This window comes from Paroedura picta, chromosome 6 (assembly GCF_049243985.1).
Source record: "Paroedura picta isolate Pp20150507F chromosome 6, Ppicta_v3.0, whole genome shotgun sequence".
Lineage (NCBI taxonomy): Eukaryota > Metazoa > Chordata > Lepidosauria > Squamata > Gekkonidae > Paroedura > Paroedura picta.
In genome coordinates, this window is record NC_135374.1 from 43,039,822 (window position 1) to 43,060,676 (window position 20,855).

A 20,855-nucleotide genomic window follows, 5' to 3' on the forward strand; every position below is an offset into this window, starting at 1 on the left:
TAACTTTAAGGACTGGATGTCCACAGTGGCCATTGCTAGGCAACCAGAACAGTATTATCAGCCCAAGTCTAGGTGACTGTCATTGAAATGCAGGGGAAGAGGCAATTTCCCAAGGCTGTCTTAGCCTTTTATTGTGGACTCAGGACCAGACCTGGCAGCAACCACTAGGTGATGTGATCTGCACATGTCACTGGGGTCTAGCTGCTTGCTATTGTTCAACAGCAGACACTGCACTGAAGCCAGTGTGGAATAGTGATTATAGTTTCATACTAGGATCTGGGAAACCCAGGTTTGGTGGGACGATAAAATGGAAACCAGGAGAATGTTGCCAATGGGTTTCCATTGAAGAGAAAGGTAGGATACAGCTGCAGATGCAGGACAGATAGAAGGTAGGTTTGGTGGGTAAATGGCAAGGAGAGAAGGAAGCAGGAAAAGGAGATGATATGGGGGCCACCACCCTAACACCCTCTTTGTTGCTATGTTTACTGCTGTCCACTGTGATCCATAGACTGGTACTCTCAGGAAATCTTCATTCCTGCTTTTTACACATTCCTCTCTCACACACATCCAGAATCCATATTTGGCAACATGAGAGCAGGCATGGATTTCCGCATCTCTCTTCATCCTCATTAGACAGACTAGATTAGGGCTTTCTGTAGTTCCAATAATAAACTATTGATATTACTTTGAATAGAAAAAGAAATTTCAGCTTATTTATTTATTTTTTATACTTAACCGCCACTCCCAGAACCTGCTTGTGGTGGGCTACAAAACCCAATAAAACACTCTGGACATAAAAATATAATAGAGACAAAATCCAAAAAGACCAAGAAGACATGGCGGTGTTCAGTCTCTTAACCCTCCCCCTCCCCAATAACATCTAACGGGTGGGAAGAGGGACCACAGATGACAGAATGCTAGATGCTTACACCTTTTAGCACCGGGGGGGGGGGGGGGGAGCAGATCTTGTGGCTACACTGGCCTCACTCATAAACCTAGAAGAAGAGCTCCGTTTTGCAGGCTCTGTGGAACGCCAAAAGGGCCCACAGGGCCCCGCAACTCCTCCGGGAGCTCATTCCACCAGGTGGGGGCCAGGACCAAAAAGGCCTGGCCCTGGTTGAGGCCAGACTTGCTTCCCTGAGGCCGGAGACGACCAGCAAGAGCGTGGTTGAAAGGGCCCATATCCAGCTTGTGTTGAGGCAGCTGCATTGGCTGCCAGTTGCTGCCTGGATCTGGTTCAAGATTCTGGTTCTAATCTTTAAGGCCTTCTGCGGTCTGGGACCCACATATCTGAGAGACTGCCTTTCACTCTATGCCCTACTGTACTGGTATCCAGCTAAGAGCTGTGCCCCCTATCTCCATTCTGGTGAGGCAGTCAGCCAGCAGTTCATGGTTACCTTATCTGAAGCGGCCGACAGATCTAACAGAACAAGCAAAGCTGACCTGCCTCAATCCAGCTGGCGATGGAGGTCATCTAGTACAGTCTCCACCCTGTGGCCAGGACGGAAGCCAGAGTGATATGGGTCAAGTGCTGAAATTTCATCCAAGAATGCCAGGAGCTGGTCCACTGAGGCCCTTTCAACCACCTCACCCAGGAATGCTAAATGCGAAACTGGGCAGTAGCTGGCTGGGTCCCAGGGGTCCAGCTTGTTATTATTTTCTTGCTTACACACACAAAGAGCACATAGCTACTTCTGCTACTTAAGCCATTAGTGCACTCTGCTAACTTTTGAGCATACAGCCCAGAAAACAAAGAAAGCTTACTACAATTATTTTACATAGTACAAATCTATTTTTCCCAAACTGTCCTCAAATTTTTATCTGCTGCTCAGTAATTCTGGTCAGTACATGCCTCATGTTCACAATGCATATGACAAACATTCACTTGTCCCCTCTGTCCAAGCTGACGTGAGGGTGACAGCAGAGCTGCTGCACACCTAGAGCTTTGTAATTATCTAGCATGAAGCACACTTTGCTGTACACTTTTGCCTAAAGACTGTAGCACCTTTTGCTGGGGCTTTCATTTAGCCTGGATTTTTAAAACAACAGACAGCATAAATTTTAAAGTATTATGAATGGGAGAAAAGTATAAGATCCTGCTATTTTATGCATTTCACAAGCCTTTTCTATCCAAAGCAGCTTGTTTGTGGGGAACATCTCACTGTTCTTTCTTTGACCAGTTAAATATTTCATGTTAGATATATTTGAAAATAACAAGTTGTTAGAAACACAGGATTAAATTATTATATCATCACATGCCATGATGATTCACTTATCATTTAGCCAGTACAGGCCACTAAAGTGACTACTGTGGTGAGGCAATTTCATTCAGAAAACAGCTTACAATGAATGCATATAGTCTAGGTACTCTTCATTTTCCCTTAAATGTCCACTCAGTAATTCTGTTATATTCCACACATGTACCACACACTGAACATGTAACTGAAATTCCACTAGTCCCCATTTTCACCTCTTAGACTGGCTCGCTCTAATTATCAGGTGTACGCTCATACATGCAGTTTATACGTAAGTTCACTGTAACGTGAACAGGGCTCATGAAGCAAAGCAATTCTGGAACTCACTGGAACTGGGGCTCCACATATACACTTTTGAAAATGTCACCAACATATTGAAAAAATAAATTCTAGATTTGGCTAATACAGAATGCAATAATAATATTTTTAAAATAGCCTTGGTAGCATGAAACATGAAGATCCAGCTGAATCAAACTATGCACTCTAGCTTTTTCATAGCCTACAAGTAAAACAGAAACCAAACAGCACCCATAAAACTGACCAAGTTCATCAACTGATTTCTGTTTTACATTGCCATCACTGGCTAATGTGGTTACCCGTTTGAAACACTGTCCACAAGGAATCTGATTCCTGAGATGAAAATGGAACAGTGGCTTCTACAGTTCTGTTTTCAGTGGCCTGTTGGAAATCTCGCTGTAGTTACTCTTCCGTTTAACTTTGTAAATCAGGGCTTTAGAATATTCAGTTAGAAGTCTTTCCCAATAGCAAGAGATATCCTCCATCTGCAGATGATCCACAATAAACTGGCGACCCCTAGAAGCAAGAAAGAAAGTCAAAGACAACCCTTGCAATCAGTGCTTTCATATATTCAGGATTAAGGCAATATAGAGTGCCAATGTGCCCCAGTCAATGTTTCAGAGTAGGATTGTGGACGGACAAAGTTTAAATCCCCACTCAGTTCAGATATAGAGATCAAACTTCATGGAACTAGTTGTTGGGCCCTCATTTCTCCCTCTCCCCTTTTAAACTTGGCTAAGAATTCAAGTTACTGACATAGGAGTGAATCTGTTAATGAAGGCATTTATTAACACCACCACAAAACTAGCACCACAAGTTTTTACAGATTTCAAAATGCACATTTATGTGCAACTGGGAAGTGGTCTGTACACCTTTTAGTGGCTGAATTGGGCACAGAGAAAAACCTAGGAAATGGCTTCCATTGATGGGGATGAACATGAATAAATTACATTAATGAACTAAGTGATGAGTTAGATTTGAACTACGGGGGCTAAAATTGAACGACAAACATTGGTTTATTACGTAGTATTATTTCTTGTCTGTTGGGTACAGTCATCCTGGCTCAAACCAAGCCGGCTTGGGAGTGGTGGGGTATACATTAAATTATAAATAAATAAAATAAAGTTCTTACCACCCACACAGGGTGATATTTGGGGAAAAGTGGCACTTGCCCTCCTTCATTGCAATTTCACAAGAATCATATCTGATGCATATGTCTTTGTGGTATAACTAGTTAATCAGCAATGTCGCTCCTGTTTAGGGCAGCATACAGTAGATCTACCCTCTCTTCTCCTTTATCAGCATCACTCCACTGTGTTGTGGACTTTGTTTAATTTCTATAATAGCTCTCTGAGGATACTGGAGCACAGGAACTTTTGTGCATGAGTCTGATTTCAGAAAATGGCAAGTTGCAACACAGCAGCCCCACCTGCCCAGTTTCTTGTGCATAAATGGAGTATCAAAAGATTAGAAGTAGCCATGCTGGACCAGATATTCTTTGCAACCTCCCATTCCTGTGGACTTAAGCAATTGCCAATCATTGCGTAGGGATATAACCCTCTTCAGCATCACATTTATTTACCATTTGACCTATCTCTATTTTTTAAAAGTCTCCTCTTCTGACATCAAATGTACGCTGTATCTTTTTATTATCCTCCTCTTCAGCTTCCTTTTGACTCATCCCCTCATTTCTTTTAAACATTTCCTTTTTCAAAATCCATTGTAGCTGTAATGGGGTGACTTTCGAATCACAAAAATGCTGAACTTTATAATGCAGTTGTTGTTCCCACACTTGTACCATGCAACACCAAGGCCAGGGTCACCCCACCCAAGTTTCTGAAAGGCCCATGGTGGGTTTGTATCTCCCCCTTAATATACTGTGGAAAAAGGAAATTCAGCTAGTCCAGTAAATGAAACTACTCAGCAGCCACCTACAAAACTTACCTGTCTGCAATTTCTTGGGCTATGTCATCATTTTCTTTTACAAACTGCAGCAGCTCCCTAAAACAAAGCAGATCAATTACCACTGAATTCATTGATTGCCTCCTCCCTTCTCAGTGATGCACATGGAGTAGGAGTCCTTTAGGCTCCCCCCATTTCCTCTGAAAACTCTGAGGTATTTACTTGCTTGTCTCAACAGGTACAGCAAGCTCTCTTCAGTGCATCACGTTCACTTCTACCCTGATTATAGCATGTAGATTAAGCAGGCACATCCAATGAATGCTGTAGCTGAAAGAAGCTGATTTCTGTTGGCAAAATATTAATAACACTTTTTTAATGTCAAGACATTTTAAAAAGTGGCAAAAGAGGAAGAACGGGTTCTTTGCTGTTCTTTCGATCTGTGTTAATCAGAGATTTGCACTTTCAGTTCCCAAAGCAGAAGAACATGCACCCAGGAAATGTGAGGTGAGGGAGTGCAGGTTCCTCTCTAGCATGCCAGTAGCAGGTTCTCAAACACAAGGTATTTATTTAATTTCCATACCACCCTCCCAGCAAGCCAGCTCAGGGTGGTGTATATCAAGTTTCCATAACATATAATGTTAGAACAATGAAAGTTTAAAGTTAAAATTAAGTTAAAATGTTTTAAAAATTTAAACAAATGAGCAAGACCATCTGCAACCAGCATTCCCAATCGTAGAGTATACTCAGTTTCTCTGGAACTAGAGTACAGTCTGGGGTGTCTTACAAAGAGGGAGAGCCCCCATAGATGGAATAATCAACAAGGCCAAAGAGAGAAGGGTTGTCCTGAGTTTAACTTTATCTAAACATTTTGCAGGATTAACTTTTAGTGGAGAGTGTGCAAACTGTAAACTTATCTCCTACAAACTTACTGTATTAAAGGCTCACCATCTTAGCATTTATTGCATCGCTCCAGCAGCCCAAACATATTTTGTTTGTTTGGGTTTTTGCAGCTTTTACAAATACAAACATGATGTTCTCTTTAGTTACAATATAGTGAACTTTCCTTGACAGCACTGAGCAAAAGGTTGTCATATAATGCTGACTTCTGAAAGACATTGCACTATCAGCACTGCTAAATTCTGTTGTCATGTACACAAGCAATACCACACACAATGCAAGGCTCTTCCTTTTTTCAGTGGAAGCAACAAGGCTTCAAAGCACTCCTTCGACCTGCATACTGAAGCTCCCTTTTTTTTTTACTAGGTTCAGGAAATTCACAATTTCTTATACATTAGAAATGACACAGGTGTGCTAGAAGAAAAGTTGGTTCTTATATGCCACTTTTCTCTACCAGTAGGAGTCTCAAAGCAGCTTACATTCACCTTCCCTTTCCCAACAACAGTCACCCTGTGAGGTGGGTGAGGCTGAGAGAGCCCTGATATCACTGCTCGGTCAGAACAGCTTTATCAGTGCTGTGGAGAGCCCAAGGTCACCCAGCTGGATACATGTGGGGGAGTGTAGAATCAAATCCCGCTCGCCAGATTAGAACTCTGCATTCCTAACCACCGCACCAAATTGCATGCTCTTAACCACATGGGCTTGTGAGGACAAAATGGAGAAGATGATAATGTAAGCTGCTTGGGGTCCTCAATGGGGAGAAAGGTAAATGAAGTAAACAAAAAATACAGGCATCCACATTCTCAGATACAAAGAGAGGTAGCAAGTGACTCCTGCTAAAAAAATTTACCTCACATTGGAAAGATCAGACTTGACTGGGACATAGTGAACCCAAGGTTTCAGCTGCGCATAGAAGAATTCTTGCCAGTCTTCCCCAACGTGAAAAACCAATGAGCCACACAGGAAGAGGTGTTTGAATCGAAAGCTGGCTGCTACACCTCGGAAGTTAAAGAGGTATCTGCATAATACAAAGAGATGCTGTTTTAGAGTACTGTCTCTCTTCCAGTAATCTATTTCCCTTCTTTCATAATTAATAAAGCCTTGTTTGTGTTCTAAAGATCTACAATGCTGGGTTCACAAAATGGGCATGACTTCCATACAGCAATGTGTGGGATGTCAAATGCCTTAAATTAAATGCTCAGCAAGGAGAAGAAGAGTTGGTTCTTATATGCTGCTTTTCCCTACCCGAAGGAGGCTCAAAGCGGCTTACAGTCGCCTTCCCATTCCTCTCCCCACAACAGACACCCTGTGGGGTGAGTGAGGCTGAGAGAGCGCTGATATCACTGCTCGGTCAAAACAGTTTTATCAGTGCCGTGGCGAGCCCAAGGTCACCCAGCTGGTTGCATGTGGGGGAGCGCAGAATCGAACCTGGCTTGCCAGATTAGAAGTCCGCATTCCTAACCACTACACCAAACTGGCTCTAAATAGAATGTACATTCTATTTAGTCTTCCAACAGAGCAGCCAAAAGCAGCTGCAATAGAACACCCTTAACTACAGCAACAAGATTGTACATCCCTTCTGGTATTAAAACTTGTCCCAAGCAAATCTGTATCAAGAAGGTGAATGTACTTTAAAATTATTTGTACAGTTAAATCCAGATCATAATACGTGCTTCAAATAACCTCCTCCGGCACCTGAATGTTTGCAGCCGCAGTAGGTGCATCTCCAGTGGAAGAAAGAAATATGTATCCCCAGAAGACGTGAGGCAACATCAATTAATTTCAGCAAGAACTTCCAAATCAGGATCCCTAATCATTTTGGACTTCCCAAAAACTCCAGGGAAGTCATTTAACATACTAGCATTCGAGTACTTAGGCAGCTAGTAAGTGGATGGGCAGAAGGTATTGTGTAGGAACTTGGCTCTTGTGGCCATTTCTTCCATTCTGCAGCGGAATGGACTGGATCAGTGGTCCCCAACCTTTTTATCATCGGGGACCGGTCAATGCTTGACAATTTTACTGAGGCCTGGGGGAGGGTAGTCTTTTGCCAAGGGATGTTGCCACCTGAGCCCCTGCTCCACTTGCTTTCCTGCCGGCGCCACTGACTTCCCGCCACCTGCTGGGGGGCGCTGCCAGCAGCAGCTGTGCAATGCCATACCGAGGGGGAGCCGCAGCCATGGCAGCCGCTGGAGAGCACCAAAGGTGAGCTGGCGGCAGAGTGGCAGAGCAGCCCCCAAGGCAGCAGCCGGGGAGGAGGACGAGGAGGAGCCGTGGCCCAGTACCGACTGATCCACGGACTGGTACCAGTCCCCGGCCCGGGGGTTGGGGACCACTGGACTAGGTGATCCTGGAGGAACCTTCCAACTCTAATTCTATGATTCTGTAAGTAGCATTATCTACAAATTTCACAGAAGTATCTTACAGCAATACCTTAAAGACTTGAGAAATGACAGAGTGCCTTAGGGTCATTCTGTCAGAATCACTGCAGATGCCTGTGGAGTATGCTGTACCATCTACTGACTATCAGTGAGTAAAATCTAGGGAAGCATGATGGTTCTCTGAAGTTTCTGAAATATATCTGACATAATAGGTGACATACTCAATACTGCTATATATCTATCGGTGCATAGCAAAAGGTGAAATGGAGCAGCCTAAAGCTAAGCACTGTGTAGCAATCTGGCTGGCAGCCTGATCAAGGAAGAGCCATCATTGATTTCATTTATTTCCTATATTTGATTGATTTGTACCTTGCCATTCCCCAAAAGGGCTCAGGGCAGCTTACAAGAAAAACAGAATACAAAATAATTAAATATAATACAGTTTTAAAATTTACAATCCAGATTTAAAATTCACCTACGATTGGAAAACCCCGTGGCTGTCTCCTCTTATACATGATTAAGACGGAGTGCTTAAGGCATTGCCTAATCCAGGCACAACTTCAACCAGAAAATCCAATATTTATTTCAGTGTTGCCATAATACAAAATGGAGATGTAAAGCATTTCAAATGGATTCCAGACTGAATCACTCACTTACTTGTACTTACAATGGTCCACCAGAGGAACTTCCTTAGCAGGTGGTTTTCCAAGGGTGTCCTTCACAAGAGAGAGAAGAGTTACTCTAAAATTTTTAGGACTTGTCTTTTTGGCTAGCTGTACAAATACGATACGCAACAGGCATAATTAAAGTTCCCTTCAGATTTGGAATGAATTTTCAGAAGAACGTGAGAGGAGAACATGACAATCATCTGCATTTGGAATCTTAATAGAAAAGTCCCAGATCTCTTGCCATGTTTGAACAAGCTACAACATTCCATTCACATGGCACATGCTAACCTAACAAGGGGTCTATCCAGATTGAAAGCAAGATGGAATTGGTGTGTTCTAACATGGAACACCTTGAATGCAAGAATCCTCGTTTGCTCTTCAAGGCTAACCCAGATTTGGGTACTCATCTGTCATAGCCCACTTATTGCTGTTGTCTCTTCTGATAATATACAATGGTTGAATTAATAATAGTTACTCTTTCAGATTTCCAGGCTTGGTTTTTCGTGTATTCTGCATCCACAAGGTCTGGATTTTCTCGAGAAAGAAGAATGAGGGGGTCTCGCTCTGGGCTTGTTCTATCGGCAAAAACACACACACATTTATCAACAAACACTGTCATTTAGAAAATTGTCCAAACGTGTAAAGACAAGCCTGAATCATCTGAGAAGCATTCCAATTACACCTGGGTTCTTCTTAGTACAATGCCAAATAATTTAGGATGCTAAAGCAGTACAGCAGCAATGATGGTGTCAGGAGACAACGTGGAGCATGTTGTGACCCCCGACTGACTGCAATTTGCAGCACTTCTAGAGCCAGCTTGATGTAATGGTTAGGAATGTGGACTTCTAATCTGACGAGTTGGGTTCGATTCTGCATTCCCCAACATGCAGCCAGCTGGGTCACCTTGGGCTCACCACAGCACTGATAAAGCTGTTCTGACCAAGCAGTGATATCAGGGCTCTCTCAGCCTCACCCACCCCACAGGGTGTCTGTTGTAGTGAGAGGAAAGGGAAAGTGAATGTAAGCTGCTTTGATACTCCTTCAGATAGAGAAAAGTGGCATATAAGAACCAACTCTTCGTCTGAAATCACTGAAATGCTGCAACTCTTCTAAGGTGCAGACTGCCAGAGCTGGCTGAGCCTAGCTAGAAGCCTTGGGGAGGGAGGTGGGCTCAGGGCATGACTGCACACATGGCCTACATCCTCGTCAATTCAAGATGTGGAAAATCTGTTCCAGGTGTGATGAAGAAGAACAGAGGCAGAAAGTTCAGGACATGAGCATTTCTTACCAACCTAGCGGAGTCACAGCTAAAATAATTTTATGGGCTGTGAACTTCTTATCAAAAACTACTCAAATGCATGAAAGGCACAGGCAAGCAATAGTATTATGGTTACTAGACAGTAAGGTGACTCAGACAATGGAGCATGGAAGGCAGCATTTGCAGCTAACTTTCAGTCTGATATACAAAAACATGAGACCAGCAGACAGACTTCCTTTTATTTAGGGCAGTGGTCCCCAACCTTTTTATCACTGGGGACAGGTCAACACTTGACAATTTTACTGAGGGGGGGGGGGTGTAGTCTTTTGCAGAGGGACGTTACCACCACTGCCTGAGCCCCTGCTCCACTTGCTTTCCTGCGGGTAACCCTGCCAGCAGCAGCTGCACAGTGCCATGCCGAGGGGGAGCCCCAGCCATGGTGGCCGCTGGAGAGCACCAAAGGTGAGCCGGTGGCAGAGTGGCAGGGCAGCCGCTGAGGCAGCAGCTGGGGAGGAGGACAAGGAGCCACGGCCCGGTACCGACTGATCGCTGGGCCGGCACCGGTCCCCAGACCGAGGGTTGGGGACCACTGATTTAGGGGACCTTTTGGTAAGATCTGTTTCTTTTCATGGACATTTCCTAACCTCACACCAGGGAATTCTGCAGCACATCTAAGTATGCCTTTTATAAAGAGGGGCAGCTTTCATATCTGCCAATGATGAACTTAAATTAAACGTATTTTATTTGAAAAAAAACGTATTTTATTTGTGGCAGAGCTCTCTGCACTATCCAGTGACTGTGTGTGATACTCCTATGGTGAAGGGGAAGCTGGCTGAAGTTCAGTCCATCTAAGATGGAAGTGGTGTGGATGAGGAAGACTGAGATGGAGGGTCACTTCTGAGACCTGACAGTATCTAGGTAACAGCTGCAGGCTCTGTAAAGAGCCTCGGAACATGGTTGGATTATCTGCTATCATTGGATGAACAAGTGTCCATGGGTACAGACCCAGTGGGTCAGGCCTTGTCCCACTGATCCATGCAACAGTCACCTACAGATTGAACTATTGAAATTTTCTCTACATAGGGTTACCCTTGAGAACACTTTGGAAACTGCAGGTGGTCCAGAATGCAGTTGCTAAATTTCTGCCCAGAGTATCTTTGTCAGCTCATATTAGTCCAAATCTGCAGTAGCTGTACTAATGAGCAAATTATCCCCCAGGTTCAATACAAGTTGTTGTTAACCTTTAAAACTCTTAATGGTTGGGGACTCTCATACCTACAGGGCCACCTCTCCCATTACAATCCTGCCCCTTGCTCCCTCTGGCCATCCTCTAGTCATCCTCTGGCATCCTCCAAATGCTGGCAGGGGCTCATGGGAACTGTAGTCCATGGACATCTGGAGGACCACAGGTTGACTACCCCTGCTCTAGGGCATGTGCAGTTGCCTGGACTCATGATGATTCAGTTAGCTGTCACCAGGGGAAGCGCCTTCTCAGTTGTGGCCCTTGCCCTGCAGAATACATTCTTAGATGACATCCGTGCCCTGCCAGACTTGTTTAGTTTCTGCAGGGCATGCAAGGCCGAGTTGTTTAGGTTAGCCTTTGGAGGATAACCACATGTTTGGGCTGTTTTTATTAGTGGTAGTGTGCTAAACATGTATCAGTAATTTAATGTTTTAACACTAGTATTTTATATTTGTGACTTGTTTCTTCTTTATTGGTTTTGATACTGTAAGTCACTGCGAGACCCTTTGGGTGAGCAATGGCTAAAAAGTCTAATAAATACATTTCTGGTCCATCTGGTATATTGCTTTGTTTAAGGCCTGAGGCCTGTAGTCAAGACTGCAACTCACATTAAAGCATTTGGAATGAGGAAAATGTGCTTACCGCGAGCCTCGGAAGTAGGCCGTGGGAATCTTCTTCTTCCATGGCCATTTTTCTGCTGAGCTGAAAATATTTTGGATAAATACAAGTGGGCCATCATAAGTATTGCTGCACGTAATTCCTTACTAGTCCTCAGAACTTATTTGGATGCAGGTTAATGATCTCATTAATTGTAGTGCCATACATTGTTATTCTAAATAAAATATTTTAAAATCCTTGTGTTTGAAAGGCAAGACAATCCAAAAGAGATGGGTCAGTTTCTCTTAAATGTGAGAGTCAGCAGGCATGTATTTCCATTCGTACAAGATCAGCATCATTAAATCAACTGCTCTTAGGGCTTAAACAAGTTAGTTTTAAAAGCTATAAAGAGATTCTTTTTCAAAACCCACTTTGTAACTGCAGACACGTTTAAGATAATCCATGGCAAGGCTTATGTCAACCAAATACCAACCAGTTAAGCCACATCTAAAAGCTGCTAGTTCCCAGAACAGGAGGGAAGTCAGGAAGGTACAGCCTGAGCTCATCAGATCTCAGAAGCTAAGCAGGGTCAGTTCTTGGAAAGGAGCCCACCAAGGAAGATTCAGCCAGGGGAGGCAATAGCAGACCACCATGGCTGCTCACTTGCCTTGCAAGCCTCTTGTTGAGGTTGCCATAGCTCAGCTGCAACTTGTTGCCACCTTAAACACACTCACATACACACATTGTTACCAGAGCACACTAAAGGTGCCAAGAAATCAGTGAAAGGATCAACTATGACTTTGTGCTATGGTTAGGATGATGAGATGCAAAGCTTTAAGCTCTTGTCTCTTTAGGGTTTGTATGGAACAGAGCATTTTAGCAGAGCCAGTTTTTCTCCTCTCTATCAGGAGCTCAACCCACTTAAAACCTCTTCTCTTCACATTTGTTAAGGATATTCATGCTGTTTACACCAGCTTACCCTGCATCCTTAGAGCCAATGCTAAAATAGATGTGATATCAGTGTGTATTTCAAAGAAAACCCAATCAATGTAACCTTTTAAAGTCCAAAGACTCTACCAGCTTGGGGAATTAATTTACCATGGCCTGTGGATTCCAAAGATTGCAATCTCATGCATATTTTTGAAAAATGGTAGGAGTGGTATATTTCTAAACATCTGTGATTTTGACTGAGGTTTTTCGCTTCATACAAGCACCAAGTTAATAGAGGAAACAAATCCACATAGTTTGAAGGCAACATATTTCTTTCTTGAAATATACCTTCGGAGGTCCTCTCTCATTATGTCCCAGCGTCCCAGGCCTGTTGGGTAAATGGGCCACACAGCTGGTCCTCCTTCCCAAAATGTCCAGGCAGGATACATAATATCATAGTATTCTGAAGTCTCCCAGAAAATAAAGAGACAGTGAAGCAAGTTAGTTACAGCAGAACGTCTCAATAATGCAAGAGATTCCATTACATGTCACAGTTGTCCACATTAGGGCAAAGGCCATAACCCACCTTACCTTACTGAAGGAGAAGATGGGAATGAGAGGTTTTGTCCATTTGGGCACCTGGGGATAATCTCGTACATTGACCACGAACTCCATATCTGGAAGATGGTCAATTATCTCCAAGATAAAATGCTCAATGCCACTACACCTGCAGAATGTACAGGACAAATACAAGCAATGTCAAAGCCTTTTTGCTGTCAAGTCCCAGCTGACTTACTGCAGGCCTGTAGGGCAGGGAACCCTAACATGGTGCCCATGGGCACCATGGTGCCTGCCAACCCGTTTTCTGGCACCCATCAAGTGTTTTTAGGGAGCGAGTGGAGCCAGGCAGGGCTTTCGCCCTGAGATTTGTTTGGCTGTGCAGATTTTTTAAAATGTTGCTCTGGCAGTAACTACTGCCACAACATACGGATCTGCACTGTGATACTGAAATGGCAGCCATTTTGTTGCTGTGACCACTGGGCTGTGTCAGAATTCCAAATGTATCCATGGCCTGAAAAAGTCTGGGGATCCCTGCTGTAGGGTTTTCAAGGCAAGAGACATATGGAGGTGACTAGCCATTGCCTGCCTCGGCATCATGGACTTCCATGGTAGTCTCCCATCCAAGTCCTAAGCAGGGCTGACCTTGGTTAACTTTCAAGATCTGACAAGACTGGGCCAAACCCTGCTATCCAATGGGAGTGTAATATTATGGGACTGAATAGCTACTGAATCAAAGATGTAAACCAAGTTATATCATCTACCTGATCTTATTTACAGGAAGAATTACTATTAACTGGGCAAGGGTTGTGGGAGAAGGTACACTGTCCTAAAATAACCCAGAGATCCCTGGCAGGAATAGTACCTCAACCTGTAACTCAAAAGTTGCCCTATAACCAAGATACTTTCTTATCATGGCTACACATCCATCATATTCCGTACACTTAAATATGGGATAATACTGGCCTATGCCATGTGGCTTTTGTCAAGATTACTGAGGATGCGTACAAAGAAAAGACTAGTTGGTTCTCAAGGTGAGGTCAAGGAGGAAGTGGCCAGATAATCATGGGAAAAGGCATAGGTACAACATGATTTTGGAAAAGGCCCAGAGACTGAAATGACAGGAGAACATGAGACACAGGAGCCCTGTGTGGACAACCCATTCATGCAATGACCCAGCACATGGGGTGGGAGAGTGGGCATGAACCTGCTGCCCTCTGCCCGTCCCTACAACCACCACTGCACAATTACTGAGTCATCTGCACAGTGCACACACACAGAGGAAGAGCAAATGTATACATCTCCTCCCCATGGTAAGTGATGCTGATTTACAAATGTAGCAGGTCACAGGAAGGGGACATGCGCACAAGCACTTCTTGTGTGTGTTTGCACTGTGCAGATGATCCAGCAATCACATGGAGGCTAGGCCAAAGCACTTTTGCCCACTGTTCTGTCTGCAAGGTGACTCAGTGCATGGTCAACTTATCTGCATAGGACACTGCTTTGTTTTTTTCATGGTTCTTTTTCCTAACACCACTATAAACTAAGCTGGATCCACTTAAAAGCCCCTGCTGATACTCAAGCACCTCCTGTTTTAGACGACTCAGCAAGTTATGCCTTTCAATTATCCCCTTTCTCAGAAGCATTTATTCTTGATTTCTTTCAGCATCTAACCCATGTTGCCTTCTTGTGCAACTAAAGTGCAGTGTCAACACTGATTTCTCACAAAAACAAATGCAATTCCAACAAGTCAGGCAAGGCAATGCTTCATCAATTTCTTCCCCTTATACAGGAACTTAGCTCTTGCAAACATTTTCTGCTCGATGACCCACAGGTTAAGGTGGTTAGGGAGATTTTTGCATTGCGCTCACCTTGCAGGGAACATGCAATCATGCTCACGGTACAGCTTCTTCTTGATGATCTGGTAGTGCGTCCCCAGCTTCCGACTGATTGCTTCTGACAGCAACTCCTTGGAGATCCCCTCTCGAAAGGGAGTCAAATCTTGTTCTCTAACTCTGCAGGGAGAGAGATTCTACCCATCATTAAACACATTAGGGGAGGTTATTATAGTAACTGTTATCAAGGCATTCATGAAAGAAGTCTGTCTGTCTGTCTGGGGCTCCCTCATGCTCCAAGCCTGGGAGACCATTCAATTTGCTCCCTGAGGTGAACAGGTAGAAATGGAAATTAGGTGCTGCCTTATACCTTAAGGCTATTCACCCGTCAAGCTCAGTGCTGTCTGTGGCTCTAGCTGGCTCAAGCTCAGTGCTGTCTGTGGCTCTAGCTGGCTCAAGCTCAGTGCTGTCTGTGGCTCTCCGGAGTGTCTTGGCAGAGGACTTTCCCAGGGGAGCCCCTCTGATGTTTTAGCCAACGAAGAGACCAAAGTTTAAATGGGTAAGCCGCTCCCGGAGAAAGGATTAGGTGAATAGCGGGTAGCACATCACGCTGATGGCAAACGTACAAGAAATAGAGAGAGAACTGATCACAGACAATGTTGGGCAATAGTGTTTTTTCATTGCTTACTGGAATAAGCACAGTGCTCAAGAATCATAGAGTTGGAAGGGACCTCCAGGGTCATCAACCCACACCCCAGGCAGAAGGTTAAAATTTAAAATGTGCCTGAATTTGAGTCAGGATTTGTAATGCAATTATTATTTGAATGCAGTTGTCATAAAATGGAAGGAAAGGGCCAGGACATTATATGGGTGACAGGGATTTGGGTGGCTTAAAATGTCTGTCTTTTTGAATACATAAATGAATGTGATTTTGTAATCCTGCCTGAAAAGGTTTTCTTTCTTTTTTTTAAGTCTGTGTGGAAAGCACTGATCCTTGGTTGTGCCTTGTCAGAGTCCTTATGCAGGGAATGCATTCATTATTTATGTTTTACTTTTGAGACAAGACTTATTGCCTTATGTTAATTCAAAACTTGTGCAAGCACAGTATATATATATATTAGAGGAGTGCAAATAGAAGTCTCTTCTGATCCCACAGCAGTGGATGTCATTTCAGGGGTACAAAGTACATTTGTTGCTGTTTATTGCACTTCCTTTCTTTGGCAGTGTAGGAGCCTGCAGGCTTCTAGCCCTCACACATCACTCTTTTTTCAGCTAGAAAGAAAAGCAGCTAAACCTCTCTTCTCACATGACCTCAGCAACAAGGTAGCGTTTCTCCATGGCAGGATTACAGGCTCTTTTGGGAACTTTATGGATAAATGAATGATGTGGACAAGGCTCAAGGATTGTAGTCCCCTAGATACCACCCAGCCAGATGGTTGCCAAGTGGGAAAGGGCCAAACAGTTCTGGTCCCAGAGCACCTCCAAAGAACACCAGGGTTGTGATGTGGAGGCAAGCAATGGCAAATCACCTTTGGGGGTCTCTTCCTTGAAAACCCCATCAGGGGTCTCCATAGGCGAGCTGTGACTTAATGGCAATATACAGTGGTCCCCAAGCGCCGGTCTGGGGACCGGTACTGGTCTGTGGATCAGTCGGGTACTGGGCCGCGTCTCCTCCTCGTCCTCCTCCCTGGCTGCTGCCTCAGCGGCTGCCTTGCCACTCCACCGCCGGCTCACCTTTGGTGCTCTCCAGCGGCCGCCATAGCTGGGGCTCCCCCTCGGTGTGGCACTGCGCAGATGCTGCTGGTAGCTCCCCCCTGCAGGCAGCAGGAAGTCAGGGGCACCAGTAGACAAGCAAGCGGAGCAGGGGCTCAGGTGGTGGCAACACCCCTTGGCAAAAGACTACCCCCCCCCCCGGGCCTCAGTAAAATTGTCAAGCATTGACCGGTCCCCGGTGATAGAACGGTTGGGGACCACTAGCAATATAGGCATATATATCCACAATCCACATAGAATCAGAATCACACAGAGCTGGAGAAGACCACAAAAGGCCTTAGCAGCTGTACTGGCTGCCAATTGAGTCCTGGATCAGGTTTAAGGTGCTGGTTCTAACCTTTAAGGCCTTAGGCAGTCTGTGAACTGAATACCTAAGGGGCCGCCTCTACAAATATACCCCCCCCCAAAAAAGAGCTCTCTACTCAGCAAATTCCAACCTGTTGGCGGTTCCCAGCCCCAGAGAAGTGTGCCTTGCTTCAACCAGAGTCAGGTGTTTTTCTGCCCTGGCTACGGCCTGGTGGAATGAGCTGCTGGCAGAGACTGGGCCCTTACGGAGCTTCCAAAGTTCTCAAGGGCCTGCAAGATGGCATTCTTCTACCAGGCATTTGATTGAGGCCAAGGATAGCACCACTACCATCTGCATGGCCCCCAGCCAGTCCCACACCTGGTCCCAGGGCCCATTCCGCACACATAGGATAATGCACTTACAATGTGCTTTGGCAGCTGGATTTTCCTGTGCAGAACAGGGAAATCTAAAGTGCACTGAAAGTGCATTATCCTTTGTGTGCAGAATAGCCCTGGGGATCTCACCCAGGCCATGTGCCTCCATCTTGAGTCAGGCTGGACAAGAGACCACCACCAACAGGAGGCCTTGGCTCATCAGATTAGTGATCTTTGGACAGAGTGACTGTAGACTAAATTGAAAACTGTAAATTCATTTTAGTTGGAATGTTTAGGTTTTAGATGTGTTTGTAACAAGACTGCTTTTATACTTTATTGTAAAATGCCCCAAGACATTTCAGAGAGCTGTGGCCAAAAAGCCACAAAAATAAATAAAATATATATGAACTCTTTTACTTCAATGGTGAGGGATGCTTCTACAGGAGAAAAGCTCCCATGGCACTTTGATGAAGCAAGAAAGGGCTCCTATCTTCTGCTACATGAGGAGTAAGAAGAGTTAATGATGTCAGTGTTTGACATAGCACATTCACTTAAGGTAGTAGATACATTCAGTTACCCAAGAAGGGACCAGTGCATTTCACATGCACAAGAGCATGCAAAAACTTTTAAGACTCCATAATGAGGATTTTAAAAAAGATTTGCTGAAATAGTGTGGATTTAAAACACCCATGCTAATACACAGTAGCATGTGCAGACCATGAAAGGCAATCTGCATGCTGAAAAGCTGCACAATATGCCAGTTTACTAAGGACACAGGGCTGGTGAAACAATTGAGAGGAGCCTCAGAGCACAGGAGAAGGCAGAGGACTTGGCTTCCACCTCCTGGACTGGAACCAATACCAGCTAGGTTGGAGGAAAGCCCCTGAGGCATAGGCCATGCTGCTGGGTCTCAGCTTGCTTCTAGTATGGCTGGTTGGGTATAACCCTTGTTTCTCCCCCCCTGCTTTGTCTGCAATACACATTGTGCTTTTTCAGTACCTGGCCCCCAGAGCTGCCAATCTGTAAGCATACTGACTTGGAAGCAAATCCAATGGACTTCAGTGGAATTTTCCTCCAAGGAAAATATATTTTACAACCCACACCTTTATCTCCCTCAGCTTAAACATCTCATGACAACTATTGCTGTCATTCTGACACCATTGGCTGTTAGTTCAGCTACACTCTATTGTGTTATGGAGCCAACATGTCACTGGAGCAGAAGTAAAGTCATTGATTGTCAATCCTATCTGGACACTGCCACACCCAGTCTGACCATCAGCTCATCTAGTCCTACCTGCTGGCTGATTCAAGGAGATGCCATTCCCGGGCCTATAGCATACGGTCCTTCTCACTGGAGAGGTACATGACAGAACTTGGGATCTTCCATATGCAATGGATATTCTCCACCCTCCACCCCACCCCATAAATATCAATTAAACTGCTAGGGATATTGCTCCCTTCCTTACCCTTGATAACAATTGCAATTTTCCTTCATGCACGACCTGTAGTTCTCTACAGCTCTGCTAATCTGGACCAGGAATTTCTTCCCCTTTGTATCTGAAATACAACCAGAATTAAATGTTAGACAATTCTGCAATGATTATAAAGAGATTTATAAGGTGGGCCTCATTTCGGGCCATGCATACTATGCAAGACATTGTCACCTATACAGATCAATGTTACAAACTCACACAAACAACCCAACAACCCAGGTTTGCATTCCCACTAATGTTTCTGGATCTTGCTGGGTGATCTGTCACAGACTCTCAGCCTGGCCGGCCTCATAGACCTTTTGTGAGAAAATGGAGTTCAGAAAGTGACTTCAGAGGCCAAACTGGGGAGAAAAGCAGGATATGCATGGAGGAGTGGAGAACGGTGTTGTTAGCCGCATTCAATCCCCACTAGAGAGAAAAGCAGGGTATAAATTTTTATTTTTTATTTATATCACACCACTCCCCAAGGGCTCATGGCGGTTTACAATTCATTAAAACCCCAATAAAATCCCGTAACAATAAAATAATTTCATATAAAAACCAGCAATCAGTAAGAGGATCCGGTGGAAAACCTTGTCCTAATTTAGTCCACCTAATATTATCTCAAGAGGGGAGGGGAAAAGAAGAATAGAAGGAAAACCAAAAAAAAGTTGCCCGGCAACTAAAACCCAGCCCAGACTCCTAGACCGCCACTCCCCACCCAATGAAGCCTGAGCAATATGACTAGGCCAAAGTCACCCAAAAAACTTCTGCGGCAGAGTAAGGTGCCGAACCAGGGTCCCCCAGAACCCAGTCACAATAACACAGTGCAGTACTTTGCAAACGGAGAAGCACTTCAGACAATGAAGGCAAGAATTTCCCGCTTTCCAGAAAGTGAGGAAAACCGAAGAGGGAACCATACAGTCTTTAAGCTTTGAATCTCGGCGGCTCTTTGCAGAATGCAGCTTTTGACTCTAACCTATTTAAGAAACTGGGGGGGGGGGGGTGAATGATTCGCGCGCTATTATGTCCCCACAATCCATGAGGTTGGAGCGGAATCTGCATAAGAAACAACTGCGAGGTGCTTTATAAAAGTTTCAGGAGAACTTTAGAATTCCCGCCTAGCAAAGTGAAGGTTGAGAAGAGGAGTTCCCATAAAGCGAGAACCGGAGCGGGAGAATGCCCGCGCGCCCACGCCCCAGAGGAGATGCCCCTAGACCCCACCGGACAACCTTCTGGGGCACGATGGCTGCGGGAAGACATCAGCGGGAGAAGCATCCCTCCCTGCCTGCCCGCCTGCCTGCCGCAGCGCCAGTTCGGCACTACTCACGCCCACCTGCGGCGCTGCTTCCCCAGCAGCAAACGCCCAGCAGAAGCAGAGCTGCCACTCGCCGCGGCCAGAGAGACTCCATCGCGGCAAAGACACGCACGGCGCCTGCGCACACCACGGGCCGACGCAGGGATTGCCATGCAACCGGTCCAACAAAAAGGGGGGAACTCCACCCCCATTCCCGGCAGGTGGTGCCCATGCGCATAAATCGCGGTCCGGATTTCTCCGAGTTCTGGGATTTGTAGTTTGCACGTCGCAACCCGCGCCAGGGGAAGTCTGGTGCGGCACCTCCTCCCATTTTTGACACACTAGCACATATTTCGCTGTGGGGAGGGAGGCGGTTCCGCAGAAGCCGGCCGGCCGGCCAGCCAGCCAGCCAGCGGGCTTCCTTCCCAGTAACCTGCACGGCACGGGAACAAAGCAGGCGGACAGCCTGTAGCGTAGTATACGCTTTGCCGCCCAAGGCAAAGAAGCAGCGGGGAGGGGATCTCCTCCCGTGGCTTCACTTCGGTGTCGTCGCGGGAGCCACACCAATAAGAGGCTCCTCGTGCCTGCGGACTGACTCCAAGGGAGGCCGGCTCACGGGCAGAAAGGCTCGTCCAGCGGTAGTTTGGCCGCTAAGGCCAAGAGGAGGCGATGGCCTGAGGGTTGGTGCCGCGCGGCCACCCAGTCCGCTCCTCCAGAGCCCAGCCCCAAAGGAGAAGGCTCTGCGGCGGGGGTCGGAGCCACCCAACTTCGACTTGCCGCGCCCGCAAAGGGTAAGGCTGTCCGGTCTCACCTGGAGAAGGCGCTTCCTGCTGGC

General features: G+C 45.5%; 1 protein-coding gene across 3 annotated transcripts; it reads right to left on the reverse strand.

Moving 5' to 3' along the window:
* Positions 1 to 1,769: 1,769 nt before the first annotated feature.
* Positions 1,770 to 20,549, reverse strand: POGLUT1 (protein O-glucosyltransferase 1). 3 transcript variants are annotated; one of them, XM_077342303.1, is made up of 11 exons: positions 20,054 to 20,549; positions 18,718 to 18,808; positions 14,855 to 14,998; positions 13,017 to 13,152; positions 12,774 to 12,895; positions 11,541 to 11,600; positions 8,873 to 8,972; positions 8,387 to 8,445; positions 6,202 to 6,369; positions 4,497 to 4,553; positions 1,770 to 3,068 (listed from the first exon to the last, which is right to left on the reverse strand). In XM_077342303.1, exons 1-11 carry the CDS (start codon positions 20,349 to 20,351, stop codon positions 2,912 to 2,914), a joined length of 1,392 nt encoding a protein of 463 aa, XP_077198418.1. In that variant the 5' UTR covers positions 20,352 to 20,549; the 3' UTR covers positions 1,770 to 2,911. The 3 variants fall into 3 exon arrangements, with proteins under 3 accessions (XP_077198418.1, XP_077198416.1, XP_077198417.1); XM_077342301.1 differs by having other exon boundaries at positions 20,060 to 20,231; XM_077342302.1 differs by lacking the exon at positions 20,054 to 20,549 and adding an exon at positions 19,956 to 20,008.
* Between the last annotated feature and the right edge of the window lie 306 nt (positions 20,550 to 20,855).